General features: G+C 45.5%; 1 protein-coding gene across 3 annotated transcripts in view; it reads right to left on the bottom strand.

The window, feature by feature from the left end:
* The window catches only part of nos1 (nitric oxide synthase 1 (neuronal)), a 53,964-nt gene that overhangs the window by 5,614 nt on the left and 29,045 nt on the right, over positions 1–19,305 (bottom strand). For all 3 annotated transcript variants that reach the window (XM_076989837.1, XM_076989838.1, XM_076989839.1), the window contains exons 11-26: positions 17,413–17,514; positions 17,122–17,316; positions 16,396–16,481; positions 15,358–15,502; positions 8,160–8,264; positions 7,899–7,957; positions 7,441–7,557; positions 6,684–6,858; positions 5,930–6,068; positions 5,560–5,638; positions 4,446–4,639; positions 3,932–4,101; positions 2,549–2,759; positions 1,246–1,333; positions 799–920; positions 353–501 (exon numbers count right to left, since the gene is read on the bottom strand). In XM_076989837.1, the coding sequence (XP_076845952.1) occupies positions 353–501; positions 799–920; positions 1,246–1,333; positions 2,549–2,759; positions 3,932–4,101; positions 4,446–4,639; positions 5,560–5,638; positions 5,930–6,068; positions 6,684–6,858; positions 7,441–7,557; positions 7,899–7,957; positions 8,160–8,264; positions 15,358–15,502; positions 16,396–16,481; positions 17,122–17,316; positions 17,413–17,514 (2,136 nt within the window). The remainder of the gene's footprint in view (positions 1–352; positions 502–798; positions 921–1,245; positions 1,334–2,548; positions 2,760–3,931; positions 4,102–4,445; positions 4,640–5,559; positions 5,639–5,929; positions 6,069–6,683; positions 6,859–7,440; positions 7,558–7,898; positions 7,958–8,159; positions 8,265–15,357; positions 15,503–16,395; positions 16,482–17,121; positions 17,317–17,412; positions 17,515–19,305) is intronic.

The following is a 19,305-nucleotide window of genomic DNA, read 5'->3' as shown; positions in this document are numbered from 1 at the left end:
ACACCCCATTTTGAAGTGACCAGTTATCAAGTTTCATTTTGATTTGAAAATTCCTTTGTTCACTTTTTCAATATCCTCATGGTCTTGCCTTTAATGAATGCTACATGTGCTCCGACCAGGTTACGAACGTCATTAAACGGTGGTTTGCTCCTCATCTCAGGAACCCAACTGAAGAAAATAAAGTAGCTGATAACGACCACGGATCTCTACATAAAAACACGAACAGCTGAAACCTTGAACACTTTTTGATGTGTTCAGTGCCGTGTTCAAATGTTATTGTCTTTATTTTAATGCAGTGTTCTCTGGTCTGCTCCGGTCCCCCTAGCTAGCTGTAAACGAGTGTGAGCGTTACCTTTGGTCTTCCGGGCTCACGTGAATATGCAGTATAAAGCTCCTCAAACACGTCTTTGTTCTTGGCCTGGATGGTCTCCTCCTTGTAGATGTGATCCATTTGTGATTGTCGACACCCAAACACTAAGATCATCGGACACGACTTCATCCCTGTTTGTGCAGTGATAATCCACACATGCATTAGATTTCTCACCTGCGTTTTCCACATTTCACTGTCCATTCAAAAGGACTTATCTGCAACGGAATTCATTGAAATGGAAATTGCAAACATGAATTACTGAATGAATAAATGAATGTTCAACTTATATAGTGCCTTTCTAGATACTCAAGGTCGCTTTACAATTTTAACACAGGTACAACTCTTACACTACCATTCACACACCGGCCGACAGAAATGGATCCTGGATGGTCCACTCTGTGGATTTATGTATTAAGGTTAAGGCCTGCCTTTATTTTCGAGGTCGAAGAGTCGTTGTTGCCAGAAGCTCCTGAAGGGGGCGATACCCGTGCCGGGGCCAATCAGGACGCAGGGAACCTTGCTGTCTTTTGGCATACGGAATGTCGGTGCCCTGCAATGGAATGCAGACATTCTAATTCCATTAAAAATGTTCCGTCACGTCAAACAATGAATCCAGTCATACTATTATATACCAGCTGCATTCGGGACAGTTTATGGCAGTATAATTGGTACAATCACCATTACTCGTAAATCATTTAACTCTTGAAGTGTAGGCATTGAGCCCTAGTAATTTTACTATGCACAGTTCAGCACCTGATCATTTCAGCAGAACTTTGTGCTATGAAAATAGCAACCTGGCTAGTATATACATTGTAGTCTGAGAAACCGATGTGGCTATATCAAGTCTTTAACAGGACATTGTAGAAGCACTTTACCCTCTGACGAAGCATGACACCATGTCTCCAGACTCCAAGCTGTTGAGCCAGGTGGAACACACGCCGTGGTGTATGGGACCAGCGCCGTCTGCAGACGAGATGTTTGGGTTTCATTTGGGTCACCAGCTCGTCAGCAGTAATCTGACGCCTAGTGAATATTCCTGCTGTGGTCTGAGGGCACGCACTTCACACGGAGCACAACTGCTACAATTTAACAGGCAATTATGCTATTATGCACATCATTTCATGTTTACAACGCATTTAGCAAGGAGTGAGAGAGAGAGAGAGAGAGAGAGAGAGAGAGAGAGAAAGAGAGAGAATCACCTCATGTGGGAGAAATGATCTTTCTTACATTTTAACATAACAGACAAAGCATCAAATCAGCAAATCAACCACACAAATCAACTAATCAACTCTGAAATTAATGTAAATGAGTTAATAAAACCTAAACACCACAGTCATCATCAAACTGAAGACCACAGTCCACAATTCCCCCCATATATCATGGAGTATCTGGAGCTCATTAGGGACAATGGCAGACCTCACAGCAGTTTTTCTTAAAGGTCAGATCCTCCCATCAAACACTTCATCTTCTCAGCTAGCACACGGGGAGAACTGATCCTGTGTCTACGTGTTAAATGGAGAAGGTCTTCTGCATCCAGTGGGGCTGCTGCTAATTATGGGCTACAGAAAAACAGGGGGACCAAAATGAGCAGCAGGGTGGAGAAGCTGACGTGGTTGTCCCGCTAGTTTTGATATGAGCAGCAGGGTGGAGAAGGTGATGGGGTTATTGTCCCGCTGGTTTTGATATGAGCAGCAGGGTGGAGAAGGTGATGGGGTTATTGTCCCGCTGGTTTTGATATGAGCAGCAGGGTGGAGAAGGTGATGGGGTTATTGTCCCGCTGGTTTTGATATGAGCAGCAGGGTGGAGAAGGTGATGGGGTTATTGTCCCGCTGGTTTTGATGTGCACATGAGAGCTGAAGTGTTTTGGAGCTCAGAGAATTTCAGGTCAATTCAGGTCCGAAGATACAGAGGCCGCTACATCGATTTCCAGAGATTACAATATAAAGTGTGCTGTCCTGTTTTTACTGTCTACATTTTTTCTACTGTCTAAATGGTTTGTCTGCTGACATTTGTAGGTTAAATGCATTTTTTTTTACAAAATTGAGTCACAGCAAAATTGTCTCAATTGAATCAAGTCGTTATGAGGTGAGATATGTACATCTCTGTGCATGTATTCCTCTGGAGAAACATCTCATTACATCCACAAGGGTGTTCATGAGTCAGGAGGGACCTTCTTACCCCGAGTGCGGTAGGAGACCACAGCTACGGTCAGGTGGATCTCTCCTGGGTGGAGGTCTGGTGAGGAGCTGATGGAGTAGTACCGCGGCTGGAGCAGGGGGAGCTGTGTGAGGAAGAAGGTGCAGGGGACCTGCAGGGAGGGGAACTCCTCCAACACCTCCACCATGGTGGGGTTGTTGTACCACTTCCACTCCTCGTACTCCTGCAGACCCTGCGCTCAAGAGAAACACACAACCATCCGGAAGAATCCATGGAGATTTGACCCGCTTTTATGAGACAAACCCTACAACCCTTTGCTAGACTTCAGAAGGTTCTGGAATGTTCTGGAAAATAACTCAAATTAACTCAAAACTAATTCGGAACACTGGCAGTTCGTCCCAGGCAAGGTTGATTTGTTGTGCTCAGGGCTTAACTTGTTAAGACCTGAATACTCAATGCAGGTGTCAATGATAAGTTTTATAACCTTTCAGAAATCAGGGCAATTCATTATTGTTTTCATGTAATGAAAACATCAACAGAGACTGAAGGACTGCTTCAAAGAAGACAGTTTCATTTTGCTTATTTAAAAGCAATAGCAGCATCTTGAGTTTTCATGGCCAGTATGTTGACGACAGCGTTAAAGCCTCTCGCGGTCCTCACACACCGAGCAGACACTGGTCCCACTAACACATAAGCACAACACCACACCTACAGCTGGTCGGGAGAAACCTCTCCAGTCAACTCAGTTGAACTGCCACTGAATCTGCACACGAGAACACCATCCTCTCCTCCACCCTTGTGGTGCATCCATTACTTGATCCTCTCTCTCTCTCTCTCTCTCTCTCTCTCTCTGTCTCATTCACTCCATCAGCTAAGAATCGACCCAACAGAGAATGGTGAGTCACTGCCTTGGCAGCCATTTTTAGCAACATGGCAGAGAGATGCAAACGGTGGTACAGTGGGAGGATGTGAGAGGGAAATATTTCTGAGGCAGAAGAGAACGCCGCTGACACTGAGTGACTGGCGACGGGAGAGAGAGAGAGAGAGTTGGAGGGTAATGAACGAACCCACTGAGAAAATTGCTGCTAATTTGAAAAGCGGAGCTGAAGTCACGTGTGGTGGTGTCACGCGGTGGTGCGTCTTCAGCTGGGCACACAGGAAGCGCAGCACAATGAATCTGAATACATTACCGCAATGAGCAAAGTGACAATTTGGGCCGTGGCGGAAAGGAAAAAACAACCTCGCACTTTGAAGAGGTTTTTCAAGCCTGAATTGTTTTGCGTGTGCGTGCGTTGTGCGATTGTCGTTCTGTGCTCGGGTCTCCGGGAAGCGGTGTCTCTCTGTCGCGTTTCTCAGACGGGGTGCGTGTGCAGCGTGTGCACGTGGACTCGTGACCCTGCTCACCTTGCTGAGAACCTCCAGCCTCTTGCGCTGTTTGTCACTGGTGGCTAGCAGAGCGAACTGCTGCAGTAGCAGGGGGCTGGGCGGCGTGGTGATGTCCAGGAAGAACTTAAACGCCTGGTGGATGGTGCAGGGAGGAATGCGGCTCTCGTCTGTCCAATTGCTGATCACTCCTACAGGATTGCAGGAGTGGTTTAAGGTCAAAGGTCAAAGGCCAAGGGCACCGTTAGGGCACGAGGATGGCACACTCTTCTGTCTAGTACGGAACTGTGTGAAAGGTCCTGAGTCAAGGACGTGAACTGGTGGAGCTGACCAAGCACCTTTTGTAAGACACATTTCTAAAATGTGTGAGGAGTTCAGGTCACCGGACCACAGACTTACTGAGGGACTAAAATTCATGAGCTTCACTGTTAGAAGTTCAGCTTCTTTAACTGGGCGGTCCACAGAAGAGTACACAACATGGACATTATATGTCAAATGGATTGCATGCTTATCAAGATGTAAACTTGGTCCTTACCCAGCGCTGTGTTTCTCTCCTCCAAAAACTCCACCCTCACAATCTGATTGGCAGGCGGTGCATCTTCTAGTTTGTCAATAAGGGCCGTCACCAGGTCTTCATCGTTGCCAGGGAAGATGCCCAAATGGTCTCCGGGCAGGTATTTCAGACTCTCATGGTTGTTGGCGTGAAGTTGGACATATATGGTGGACCGACTGTGAGAGTGAGGATTAAAAAAACCACCGAATGATTACAGCTGCTGTTCTGGGTTGTAACAGCTAAACCACTGAACATAAGAGGGTGTTTCCAAAAGGCCCCTGGTTACCCTGCTGAATAAATGGGCGTGTAGGGCGTGACACTCCCTATTGGAGTGCGCACTATGAGAATGTCACTCTCTGATAGAGCAATGCTGTGCCCATGAAGGTGCTCTCCTATTTAGTGTCACAGGAATATTATTTTTAAATGATCTTGAGCGCAATCTGATTAAGCATCCAAATGACACCAGGCATATCCAACTGTACATTTATGATTGACTTGCAGAGGCAGATTCACAATACCAGATATCATCACTGTCTGCGATTTAGATACGGCTCACAATAGGCAGACACAGTTATCTCTCTTTTAAAGGGATTATTTACATTGTCAATGATATGATACAAATCAACTAATCCTATTTGACTTCCTGTAAATGAGCTGTCTGATTGGTTTAAGATAGAGTGGTCCCGCCCTGTGGTCCCGCCCTGCTTTTGTGATATGGCTGGCGCTAACACACAGGCTCTCTGGCCTGGACTGACTGGATAAGAGGAGATAAGACCTGAGACAGAAGACCATGCCACTCCTGGTCTACAGGGCTGAATGCATCAGTAGCTCCAGATTAGGTCTGTACTGGAGAACAGGGGACGTGGTATTACTGAGATGTTCTCCAGGGTTGGACATGGCAGGTGAGGAGCTAGCAGAGGGATTCAGTCAACGCTCTGTCCCATATGTCTGTATGTTTCATATTATAACACGGTAAACACGCAGTTTATATCAATGCACTCACATTTGTGTGTGTGTGTGTGTGTGTGTGTGTGTGTGTGTGTGTGTGTGTGCGCAGAGCACGGTGTGGGCCTGGTCTCCAGATCTCATCGCTTACTTTGACTTAACACTCTGCAGGTTCTGACGCAGCATGACTTTAGCACCGTAGACCTTCTTCTTGTGGATGCCGTGGAGCGCTGGAGGTGAAACAGACATCATGGTTACACTGCCACTGCTCTTCAGTGTCCCGCCACATGGTGGCGCCAACAGGGCCCCAGTTAAACAGGGCCTAGCACGCCTTACACGTGGTGTTTCTCGGGTTTGTGTAAAGTCTAAAACACCCATTTTCTCATGCTGCACATTCTCGTGACCTCCATGAACACGCCTGCCCTGTGAGGAGGATTTGGGTTTCGGATACGAGAACATAGTTGCACTGCAGCGCAGGGCTTTAGGGAGATGGGGCAGTGAGTGTGGGCAGTGCTCCACACCTTGCGTGAGCGTGGGCGCCTCGGCGGTGTACGTCATGCGAAACTTGCTCTTCTTCCAGCTACGGTCGTTACTGATCAGCGAATCGTTTGCTTTCTCGATGTTCACATCATCGCCAACGCAGAAGACGTCACAGGCAGCCTGAAACAACAGAAATACTCGTTTTCTGCCTAAAGTGCTTGTGAGGAAAAAGATTCATTCCAAGTGGCAATCTGAATTTGTTTCATACAAAAATCATTGTGTTTGTTCACTGTCTGAAATATAAAGAGTTTCCTGAAGACCTCTGCAGGCTGCATTAAATGGCCTGAAACAGCACCGTACAGGGGATGGTTCAGGCCAGCCTAGACTTGATGGCTTGTTTGTTTCTCATACATGGTTTGCTTCATAACAAGTCTGGAGTCCTCCGCTGAGAACCACTGGCAAACTTCTCAGCATGAAAAACACAATGACACTTTACAGCACAGCTGCCTTACTGAACAGAGCTGCTTTCTTAAACACAATTTGAAGGCATCTGCTTCTGCTTCTGGACATAAGGACCAATCATAATGGTACAAAATTATGTGGAATAAAACCTTATGGTCTAAGGTCTTATGGTCTAAGGTCTTATGGTCTAAGGTCTTATGGTTTATCCTCAGTTAAACACACATTTTTCTCTATAAAGTTCCGGAGATGTGAGGGTTTCATACAACAGTGGCAATATGCAAAGATCAGAGTGATCATACATGAAGATCAGAGTGTGAGTACTCGTGGTCCTACCTTGAAGACCTTCTTGGCCCAGGTTCTGAAGGCCTCCTCCTGGCCACAGAGCTCGTCCCCCTCCCCCATACGCAGGATCCGTTCTCCACCCAGTTCCTCAAACAGCGTGTCCACAGCATGGGCAAACGCACAGAAGTGTGGGTAGGCCCGAGAACCCAGGCCAAACACAGAGAACCTAGCAGTGAGAGAGTCTGTTAAACACACACACACACACACACACACACACACACACACACACACACACACACACACACACACACACACACACACACACATACATACACACTCACACACACACACAAACACACGCACACACACACACGCACACACACACACGCACACACACACATCTGAAGTGTCTGACACTAAACACTGAGAAACTAGCGGAGAGTGAGTCAGTTACTCTCTCACACACTCACACAGATACACACATACAAGAGTGTGTTTAAGTCAGTGAGTCGTACACTGAGTCAAACAGTGAAAGAAACAGTTACACACACCTGCACTCATAGTTACACACACACACACACACACACACACACACACACACACACACACACACACACACACACACACACGCATGCACACACACACGCACACACTTTCTCCTGTGTGGGCACCCCAGAGCAAACACTTCAACACACGTAAACAAACATGTGGTGGACGACCCAGGAGAACACACACACACACACACACACACACACACACACACACACACACACACACACACACACACACACACACACAGGTAGCGTACCTGACGTTGGCGAGTGGTCCTGTGCTCTCAAAGTTGGCCTTGGGCTCAGTCTCATCACTAGAGGATTTACGTGTGTCCGAGTAAGAGGACACACTGTTGAAACGCACCTTGTAGCTCCTTTAACGAAAACACACACAAACATTGTCTTTGGACTGTGAAAGGTATCACCTCAAGTGTGTGTGTGTGTGTGTGTGTGTGTGTGTGTGTGTGTGTGTGTGTGTGTGTGTGTTTGCATGCGTGTGTGTGTGTGTACAGGACAGTGCACAAGTTTATTATGGGAAACAGATGGGTGTGAGGAACTTAATTGAATTACTTGCACATGAATCTTTGTATCACACACACACACACACACACACACACACACACACACACACACACACACGCGCACACACACACACACACACACACACACACACACACACACACACACACACACACACACACACACACACACTAACTTTCTGTCCTCTGCACTTGTGGTTGGGTGTCTCATCTCCATTAGTGCCGCACCGAATTTCTGCAGAGACAGAGAACAAAAGCAATCCTTTGGGTTAGGGGTTAGGGGTTAGGGGTTAGGGGTTAGGGGTTAGGTTAGGGTTAGGTTTAGGGTAGGGTAGGGTTAGGTTAGCGTTAACCCTTATACGTGAACCGACATCAGGGACGAGAAACAAGAAAAAAAAGAGAAACAATGTGCAAATGATGGCGACAGGTCCGCCCACCTCGCCGTTCTCAGGTGGATCTCCGTTGCCAAACGTGCTGGTCACCACCAGAACCAGCGTCTCGTGCTCTAGGTGCACCACGTCGTAGTCTTCCATTGACATGACCTGCAAAAGATCATCTTTAGTGAGGAGCATCGGAGGATCTTACACCGTGACACGACATACTCCACAATACTGCAGCACAACACATACTCCATAACACAGTAGCTCCAGACAGCTGTTCCAGAACCATTACTGTAATAATAACTACAGCAAGAATAATAACAATTATTATTATTATTAAATCTTATTCTCCTGAAACATCAGTCTAGCACACATTTCCCACGTGCATTCGAAGAAGAATGAATACATAACATTCATTATCTCATGTGTTCTTCTGTCAGTAGTGATAATAATAATTTTATTTGTGTGAAGTGTAGGTTAGTTATTAGTATGACGGAGAAGATTTCGCTTTTAGAGGAGCGCATCTGGGCTTTAGAAAGTCCTAGAGAGTTTGTAGCAGCTAGTGCAGCTAGCGTAGCTAGCGTAGATAGCGTAGCAGGCCCGGGTTGCACAGCTGTAGCTAGCGAGCCCTCAGCTCCGGCATTAGAGCCCTCGCAGCGGGGCGAATGGGTGATGTCTCGGCGACATAACCGTAGGGCTGAGCACCGTTCTTCTCAGGTTCCCGTGTTAAACAGGTTTGCCCCACTCAGTAATACACCGACTGAGCGACCTGTTAAAAGAGCTCTGGTGATAGGAGACTCACAATTCCGACACGTGAATGTAGCAACTAGTTTAGAGACACCAGCGGCCATAGTCAAGTGTATCCCGGGGGCTAGAGTGCCTGACATCAGGGCTAATCTAAAGGTGCTGGCTAAACATAAATATTCTAAGATAGTTATACACGTCGGCACCAATGATGTGGGATTGAGACAGTCTGAGATCACCAAGGATAATGTTAAAGAGGTGTGCGAGTTAGCGGGGACGATGTCAGATGCCGTAATATGCTCTGGTCCCATTCCAGTTCGGCGTGGCGCTGAAACCTACAGCAGGTTATGGGCGTTACACCGCTGGATGTCTAAATGGTGCTCAGATAACAAAGTGCGTTATATAGATAATGACACGTTTTGAGGGCAGGCCTGGCCTTTTGAAGCGAGACGGCATTTACCCCTCTTGGGAGGGTGCTGCTCTCATTTCTCGTAGCATATCTGCTAGGCTTAATAGTGGTAGTGTAGGAGTAGTTAATGGGGATTGACAAACCAGAGCCGAGGCCAGGCAGCAGACAAACAGGCTAAACCGACTGTCTGCGAGCTGCAAAGAGATGTCACCTAGGCCACATCAGATTGAAACTGTGTCTGTTCCTCGAGTACCAAAAAATAATTCTCGTAAAGTTAGTAGACAAAATTTAATCAATATTAAATTCAACTATGCTCCCTCGGAAAGTGGTTGGAAAAATTTGGCTTCAAGTTTAATTCTTTTGAACACCTCATCCTCACTGTATCAAATGTTTCAAATTTAACAAGCAACAAAGTGTCGCAGTCGTTTATGTTAATTACTATTTACCGCCCCCCTGGTTCATACTCTGAGTTCTTGCAGGAGTTTTCAGACTTCCTGTCTCATGTAGTGCTATCAGCCGATAAGGTGATTATAGTGGGTGATTTTAATATCCATTTTGAAAATCGGTGTGACTCTTTTAGCATTCATTTTCAAGCAATTCTTGATTCAATGGGTATCACTCAGAATGTGGTGGGTCCTCTGCATAACTGTAGTCATACTTTAGACTTGGTCTTGTCATTTGGTATTGACATATCCAGTTTAGCAATTTTTCCTCAGAGTGAGGCTGTTTCTGACCAGAGCCTCATAACGTACGAGTTGTTTAACTGACTGTGTTCATCGGCCACCCCGCTATCAAATTAAACGAGCTATAACACCCAGTACCAGGGCTCACTGAGACATTGCTTTCTAGTCAAGTCATAGTCACAAATAGAGTGATGCCAAAAAACAGCTGGATGACAGCATCAACATCTCAGATCACCAGAAATCTCAACGTCTGGGGGCCCCCGAGCCCCTACACCTTACAAGGGGAATGTTAGCTGAAGGCTTGGTTAAACAGGTGAGTCTTAAGTCTAGATTTAAAGATTGGAACTGTGTCAGAATCTCAGATTGGAGCTGGAAGGCTATTCCATAATTGAGGGGCTTTAAAAGAGAAAGCTCTGCCTCCGGCTGTAGTTTTACTAATTTTTGGAACTAGGAGAAATCCAGCATTTTGGGAGCGCAAAGGGTGAGATGGGTTGTAGTAATCAATGAGTTCACTCAGATATTGTGGGGCAAGACCATTTAACGCCTTACTGCTACACTCTAGTGGAATAAGAGAATTGATTTGTTCGTGACTCCTCGTAAGGCTGGAAACAGTTTTAAAAAGGAGTCCTGAATTGTTTTTATGTTTTTCTATTAAGGCCGATAAGTATAAGGACTTTGCCATATGGAGGGCATGCTTATATTCAATAAGGCTGCTTTTCCATGATAGTCTATACACTTCTAACTTCGAATTTCGGCATTTACGCTCCAGGATCCGCGCGGCTCATTTGAGGCTATGCGTGTGCTCATTGTACCATGGCGCTATTCTTCTCTCCATGGCTCTCTTATATGGTAGTGGTGCAACTTTGTCTAAAGCTGTACGAAGGGAAGTCTCGACGTGCTCGGTGAAACGCTCTAGTCCTTCCGGAGCTACAAGTGGATCAGTGTTTGTCAGACCCGGTAAAATATGGTAAACAGCAATAACTAAAGTATTGAATGATCTCTTAATATCCTCTGATAAAGGACACATTTCGTTTCTCATACTGCTAGACCTCAGTGCTGCTTTTGACACCATTGATCATAATATTCTACTTAATAGACTGGAGACACTCATTGGCATAAGAGGTCAAGCACTCTCCTGGTTCAGGTCCTACCTGACAGATCGTTACCAATTTGTGCTAGTAAATAACGAATGCTCTGAGCATTCTAAAGTAAAGTATGGTGTCCCACAAGGATCTGTACTGGGCCCCATATTATTCTCATTATATATGCTGCCACTGGGCACTATCATTCGTAGGCATGGTATTAGCTTCCATTGCTATGCAGATGATACTCAGTTGTATATATCTTCTAATCCAGATGATACCACCACAACTCTCAAGATTGAGAACTGCGTCCAGGATATTAAAAACTGGATGGCGTCTAATTTTCTTAAACTAAATTCTGACAAGACTGAGGTACTGATTCTTGGGCCTAAAGCTGTTAGAAGCAATTGGGGTGATATTCCCCTTACCCTTGATGGTTTTTCAGTAACACCAAAATCTACTGCAAAAAGTTTAGGTGTCACTATTGATTCTGATCTTTCATTTGACGGACATGTATGCAATGTCACTAAGGCTGCCTTTTTCCATTTACGTAATATCTGCAAGTTGAGACACTTACTTTCATTAGCTGATGCAGAGAAGCTAGTCCATGCTTTTGTCTCGTCGAGATTGGACTACTGTAATAGTCTTCTAATTGGATGTTCTAAACAGTCCATAAAGAAGCTACAACTTGTACAAAATGCCGCAGCTAGAGTCCTAACCAAGGCTAGGAAATTCGATCATATTAGTCCCACTCTCGCCGCACTACACTGGCTGCCGATTAAATATCGCATTGAATTTAAAGTTCTCCTGTTAACCTATAAGGCGTTAAATGGTCTTGCCCCACAATATCTGAGTGAACTTATTGATTACTACAACCCATCTCGCCCTTTGCGCTCCCAAAATGCTGGATTTCTCCTAGTTCCAAAAATTAGTAAAACTACAGCCGGAGGCAGAGCTTTCTCTTTTAAAGCCCCTCAATTATGGAATAGCCTTCCAGCTCCAATCCGAGATTCTGACACAGTTCCAATCTTTAAATCTAGACGTAAGACTCACCTGTTTAACCAAGCCTTCAGCTAACATTCCCCTTGTAAGGTGTAGGGGCTTGGGGGCCCCCAGACGTTGAGATTTCTGGTGATCTGAGATGTTGATGCTGTCATCCAGCTGTGTCTTGGCATCACTCTATTTGTGACTATGACTTGACTGGAAAGCAATGTCTCAGTGAGCCCTCATGCCTGTGGTCACCTCTGAACCCCTCCCTTTAGTTATGCTGCTATAGATTAGTCTGCCGGAGCCACATGCTCATCACTGGCACGTGAGCTATGTACATTTAAATCAATGGTGGTTTAAATTCATGTCCACTCAGTCTTTATTGTCTATCTTCTTGCATGGCTCTACCCAAGACGATTGGATACAGGCACCTGCAGGCACCTGGGGGATGGTCTGGCTGCCGGTGGATGTGCTGATACCGGGGTTCACCTGGGAAGTAACACTGCAGTCGGAGCCTACAATACCAGCATCACTGCTCCGACACGGAATGAAAGCCTGGCATTCATCAACAGACATTTACAGTGACAATGTCAAAACCCAGAACTTTCAATTCTACCTTTTACCTAGTCTGATTGTGTGATTTGTGTGTGACTTGTGTATTTGTGTGTTAATGGGCCGCCCAATGGAGGATGGGTTCCCTTTTGAGTCTTGGTTCTCCCGAGGTTTCTTCCTATTCCCCACCATCATAGGGAGTTTTTCCTCGCCACTGTCGCCTTTGGCTTGCTCATTAGGGTTCTGGACCCATAGTATTGTTAACCTTGTAAATCCTGTAAAGCTGCTTTGCGACAACTTGAGTTGTTAAAAGCGCTATACAAATAAACTTTGATTGATTGATTGATTGTTCCAAATTTCACATGTGAAAATCCTTCTGACAGGTGCTCGTGAGTGAGTGTACACTTCAGATCTCAAAAAGAGTTTGAGAGCTACCATGGCTTGGTTGATGTACATCTATTCTTTCATTTGGAATGTTCTAGAAAGTAAAGTACGTCTGAGTGAAGTAAGCAAAATGTAAGTAAAGGTAGTTTGATTTGGAAAATGCCAAAAAATCATCTCACACATTTCACATGGATGGTAGAGCTGGTTGAAAAAGTCTGTTTCAACTTGTCAATCAAATTTCAATCTCACGTCTATGGCAAAGCGAGGTCACATCCCCAGAGGATGATACTGTTTACAAACACAACACATCCGTGGGCAGTTCAACACTCATCACCACTGCCAATTATAATTATAATCTTATTATAGTAGGTAAAGTCTTCATATGAAAAGTCTTCACGTTTCCTCTAGCTCTAGTTCCAGTGTAGAGCTCAAAGCCCAAGACGTGTCCACTCACACGTGTCCAATCACACGTGTCCACTCACACGTGTCCACTCACACGTGTCCACTCACACGTGTCCAATCACATGTGTCCACTCACACGTGTCCACTCACACGGGTCAACTCACACGGGTCAACTCACACATATCCACTCACACGTGTCCACTCACACATATCCACTCACACGTGTCCACTCACACAAATCCACTCACACGTGTCCACTCAGACGTGTCCACTCAGATGTGTCCACTCACACGTGTCCACTCACACGTGTCCACTCACACGTGTCCAATCAGATGTGTCAACTCACACGTGTCCACTTAGACGTGTTCACTCACACGTGTCCACTCACACGTGTCCAATCACACGGGTCAACTCACACGTGTCCACTCAGACGAGTCCACTCAGATGTGTCAACTCACACGTGTCCACTTAGACGTGTTCACTCACACGTGTCCACTCACACGTGTCCAGTCAGACGTGTCCACTCACACATGTCCACTCACACAAATCCACTCACACGTGTCCACTCAGATGTGTCCACTCAGATGTGTCCACTCACACGTGTCCACTCACACAGGTCTACTCAGAGCAGCTAACGCGAGGGTTAGGGCTGCATTAGAATGGGAGACATTTTTCAGCCTGTTTCCACGGCGATGCACAGAGGGATGCTGCAGTAATGAACACACCTATAACGAGGTGAAGATGCACTGATGCCCAATTAACAATGATGAGGTATCAGCACGTAGCTCGTTGAATGGTTAGGCCTTAGGCTACAAAGACAGAGAGTGAGAGTGAGAGTGAGGGAGAGAGAGAGAGAGAGAGAGAGAGAGAGAAAGGGAGATAGAGAGGGAGAGAGAAAGAGAGAGAGATAGAGAGAGGGAGAAAGAGGTAGAGAGATTGAGAGAAAGAGGGAGATAGAGAGAGAGAGAGAGGAAGAGAGTGGGAGATAGAGAGAGAGATAGAGAGAAAGGGAGATAGAGAGGGAGAGAGAAAGAGAGAGAGAGAGGGGGAGAGAGAGAGAGGTAGAGAGATCGAGAGAGAGAGGGAGATAGAGAGAGAGAGGGAGATAGATAGAGAGAGAAAGAGAGAGAGATAGATAGATAGAGAGAGAAAGAGAAAGAGATAGGAACAGAGACAAAGGGGAAGATGGAGAATGAGGAAAATAAAGTGCCAGACACTATCATGTGGGAAAAGGGGAGGAGACTTGTGTCTAAGTCATTTATATCTCTGTCATGTAATCAAAACAGGATCATACAAGCTTGCCTGATTGTTTTATATTACATAAAAATGCCTCTCAAATTCCACTTTGATGTGACTTGTGTGTGTGTGTGTGTGTGTGTTTTCCAAAGCCTCATACAGCTCAGGGTGTTTCCTGATCTTATCTTGAACTACAGCCCACCATGCAGTTGGGAAAAAGTATGACCCCTGGTGTTTGACCCCTGGTGTATGACCCCTGGTGTATGACCCCTGTGGATGACCCCTGTGGATGACCCCTGGTGATTCTTTGCACGGTCCACACACAGAGGTTGTGATGAAAGACGCGCTTGTGCCGTCCGGCTTACTGCATGAAACAATACAGACACGGAAGGCTCTGTGTGTGTAGCGCTGCTCTGTGTGTGTGTAGCGCTGCTCTGTGTGTGTGTAGCGCTGCTTTGTGTGTGTAGCGCTGCTCTGTGTGTGTAGCACTGCTCTATGTGTGTGTAACGCTGGTCTGTGTGTGTGCAGCGCTGCTCTGTGTGTGTAGCGCTGCTCTGTGTGTGTAGCACTGCTCTATGTGTGTATAACGCTGGTCTGTGTGTGTGCAGCGCTGCTCTGTGTGTGTGTAACGCTGCTCTGCTGAGCACCGAAGGCACTTGTGAAATATCTCAATATTTTTCAATATCTCAATGTTTTATTTTGGACGAACAATGTCTGCTGTAGGGACTTGAACTGAAGTGCTACAAGTTTCCTCAAGGTTTTGTGTGTAACGTTACCTTGGCGTCGAAAGCATGCTTGAAAATCTCACACAGCGTCTTTGCATAGTCCTGCGATTTGCCGGTTTCTGTGGCGTACAAGATGGTAGCTTTGACTCTCTTTGCCATGGCCTGTCCCATGAGCTTAGCAGAAAACTTCACAGCCCTACAAACCATTCACACACACACAAACACACACACACACACACACACACACACACACACACACACACACACACAGAGAAAAGGTAAAGATTCTTGAATTTCTCTGTTGTAAAATGATCTTTTCTGGTGAATGATTCTCATGCTCTTCACCTTGACCCCTGACCCTAGTTACATATCCACCTGTGACCCCTAACCCCAGGCTTTAAGGCATACTAAATAAATTGTCATTTGCTTTCAAAATCTCCCCTTTTACTGATTAGATAAGCTCTGTGTTTGCATCATACACATCAACCTCTCCCTGTTTGATTAGCATGAATATAGCAGCCACAACACAAATATTCCCACAGCATATTTATCATATGGTTGTTTGTTTGGTGGTGCGCACTAAACATTTGTTAGCTGTCATAATGTTCTGACAGAAAACTGACACAGATCAGCTGTGCCAGGCGACCCCCCCCCCCCCCCCCCCCCCCCCCCTCACTGTCTGGCGTGCCTCCCCCCAGCAGGCGTGTCTGCCAAGGCCACGGCGTAGTGCCTCATCTCCTGACATCCGAACGCAATTACAGCACCTCCAACTAAGGGGGTTGTGGGTGGGGCAGACACAGCCAATCCTGATTAGTGCCTGGAACAGTGGATATCTGAGGGGCTCTGATCCTCTCACAGCACAGATGCGCGCTGGCGTGTGCTACGAAATAAACGCTCATGCTGCCTGTTTCGAAAGCACTGCCCGTCAAACGTAGGTGTAAATCAAAATGGCTAGTCAAGGTTGTGAAATACAGGGTAAGCAGCAGTCAGGAGCTTGTTGATCTACTGTAAAAAGCTTTTTAATGTAGTGTTTATGGTGGGGAAAGGGAGCGTGTGAGAGGAATACAAGGTCTCCCAGTACACACTCACTTAGCAAGTTTCTTGAAGCCAATTGCTCTTTTCTTTGTGGGTGTTCCGTTTACTCCTTTCCACACGTAAGTATTCCATGGATCAGGCTGTGGATGAAGAGAGAGAGAGAGAGAGAGAGATAGAGAGAGGGGAGGGTGGGGAGAGAGAGAGACAGAGAGAGGGAGAGAGAGAGGGGGAGAGGGACAGAGAGGGAGAGAGAGGAAGAGAGAGGGAGAATGAGAAGGCAAGACAGCGGAAGAGAGAGAAGGGAAGAGAGGGAGAGAGAGGGGGAGAAGGAGAGAGAGAAGAGGGAGAGAGAAAAAAAGAGAGAGCAGAGTTAAATGCAGAATGCTTTTACATATGACACATAATCTTCATCATCATCATCATCATCATCAAATACCTCTGAGAATCCTTAAGCATCCAGCGGCTTCATCAACACTATCAATTGTTACTTTTCATGAGTAAATGTGAGTGTCATGTAGTTTTTTTAAAGACCTTAAGATTTGATTTAAAAAAACATGTTTAATTCTTCTCTTGTAAATACTTTTAAATTTAAATGCAGTAATGTGACGACAGGGATTTGTAGCAATGTCCAAATTCACGAAAAAACAAATCCTCTCTATATGCTGAGCTAAACTTCACACCATAGCGTCATACAGCTGAATGTTGGAGTCAACCGGCCCTGTGAAACCAGACCGACGGGTTCCTCCAGTCTGGCTACAGCCAAGGAGCCTCGTGGGTCACCTGGTACTCGAAGGAGGGGGTGAGGCGGTAGTTCAGCATCTCCTGGTGGAACACCGGCATGATGCTGCCAGACATAGGAGGGATGATCCACACCCAGTCGCCAGGACAACCGCCTCTCACTCTGTACTCGTTGTCCAGGTGCTTCATGAAGGACTCGGTGGCCGAGTGATGATCCACAATGGTGACCTTTGACACCTGGACATGACACAATGGCGCCATGAGATCTCGTGAGATGGTTAAAACACGTTAACCCGTTTGATTTCAGCCCAGACCTCAGGTTCTGTTCTGTACCTGGTAACTGTAGAGCACTGCGATGTTGATCTCCACCAGAGCCTGGTCCTTCCACAGAGACGACGTCTTCCTTGTGTCTAGGCCCATTATGTTGGCCACGTCCTGTTATAGTTAAGTGGTTCAACATTTCAATGTAACACATGAAAACAGATGAATTCTTCTCTTAATTCTGTCACAGTCACTGTCCCACCCACATCCACATCGTTCCTTGAGATGAGTTTAACCAACCCCACCTTCTGGCTCTCTCCCCTGACCTATTTTGCCCCTTTTACACCTCTTCTGTACTTCCTCACAAATAATTAACGAATCAAATCATTAAAACCTCTTGCAATTGGGGGGGGGCCTTCTACATCCGGAGTGCTTTCTGTCATCATCATAACAACTGCTCCTGGATCAGTTTGAGATAAGCAGTGATTTCTACGTAAGGCATGTGTATTCTTCAAAGTACTCGCTCAAGCATTTAAGAGCTTCAGTTCTGTTTTGATGCAAGAGATGATCTCAGGTCCTGTCAGTGATGTGATATAGGTACAGGGCCAGCTGTGCTATTTCACCGTTAGAGATTATGATGTTGATGGAGGAGATAATTAGGGCTTCTGAGGGGGTTGTAGGAGGAGAGACTGCAGGATTAAGGCACGCATGGGTGACATGACAACAACTGTCAATTACTGCACCGTGTACTTTGTGGTTGCTACAGAAAATAAACGATAATCATAGAGGGGAAAGGATGAAGGTTAAACCCAGGACGCCTGTAAGGTTGTCAGCTGTGACATGAAAGCACAGAACTAACTGTGTCTGTACAAGAGTTGTGGGCCTGGTGAAGACCCTGGTCTATCAACAGCCTTCAAGCAACATCAATGGAGCTGAGAGCGATATTGTAACATTTAGATAGATAGATAGATAGATAGATAGATAGATAGATAGATAGATAGATAGATAGATAGATAGATAGATAGATAGATAGATAGATAGGACAGTAGCTCGAGGTACAGAAAGATGACATTGTGTAACACCACAGAATAAACACACAAAATACACAACATAATGGGTAAAAAACTGCCAATAAAATAAAAAACAGGTCAGTGTCAGTGCAATGTAAACAATCAGTGAGCAATAAACAGAGTGTTAGCCTGTAATACATGGTGAGTGGTAAACAATGGTGGTGGTATTATTATAATAGTGTATATTCGTGGACAGGGCATAGTCTAATACTCAATAATGTCCCGAAAACAGAGGATAGTTGTACAGTGTGAACACATGATCTCCAGATCTTAATTACCAGCGATGGCTCGATGGTTGGGACACAAGTGCAGGAGATCATTTATTAAACGTACGAAGACGTAGAACTACCGAAACAAGACACCATACAGACATTACAACTGAAGCGGCTAAACTCAAAATAAGTAATTTCCCAAATTTGGTATCAGTAAAGGTATTCATTCAAATAAACATCACACTAACCCATGAATGTAACATACACAAACTCAAAATGTAATACACACAAACTCAAAATGTAACATACACAAACTCAACTAAGAAAATAAAATGAATAAGGATACAAAAATAAAGCAAAGTGAATGAACAAACAGAAATAGCAACACAAAAGGTATGTGAGCATTATCGAATATGAGCACGACACAAACCTTCATCACAATTACCGTAAACACCACTAACATTACTGACATTACTAACACAACTTCACAATAACCAACAAGGATATAGACAAAACACAGGCATTATCTACACAGGAGAGGACTAAGGGATTATCTACACAGGAGAGGACTAAGGCATTAACTACACAGGAGAGGACTAAGGGAATAACTACACAGGAGAGGACTAAGGGATTATCTACACAGGAGAGGACTAAGGGATTATCTACACAGGAGAGGACTAAGG

The sequence above is a fragment of the Brachyhypopomus gauderio genome, unplaced genomic scaffold (assembly GCF_052324685.1).
Source record: "Brachyhypopomus gauderio isolate BG-103 unplaced genomic scaffold, BGAUD_0.2 sc71, whole genome shotgun sequence".
NCBI classification, from domain to species: Eukaryota; Metazoa; Chordata; class Actinopteri; order Gymnotiformes; family Hypopomidae; genus Brachyhypopomus; species Brachyhypopomus gauderio.
The sequence above is the reverse complement of the archived record's forward strand: the minus strand, read 5'-3'. Positions and strand labels throughout refer to the sequence as shown.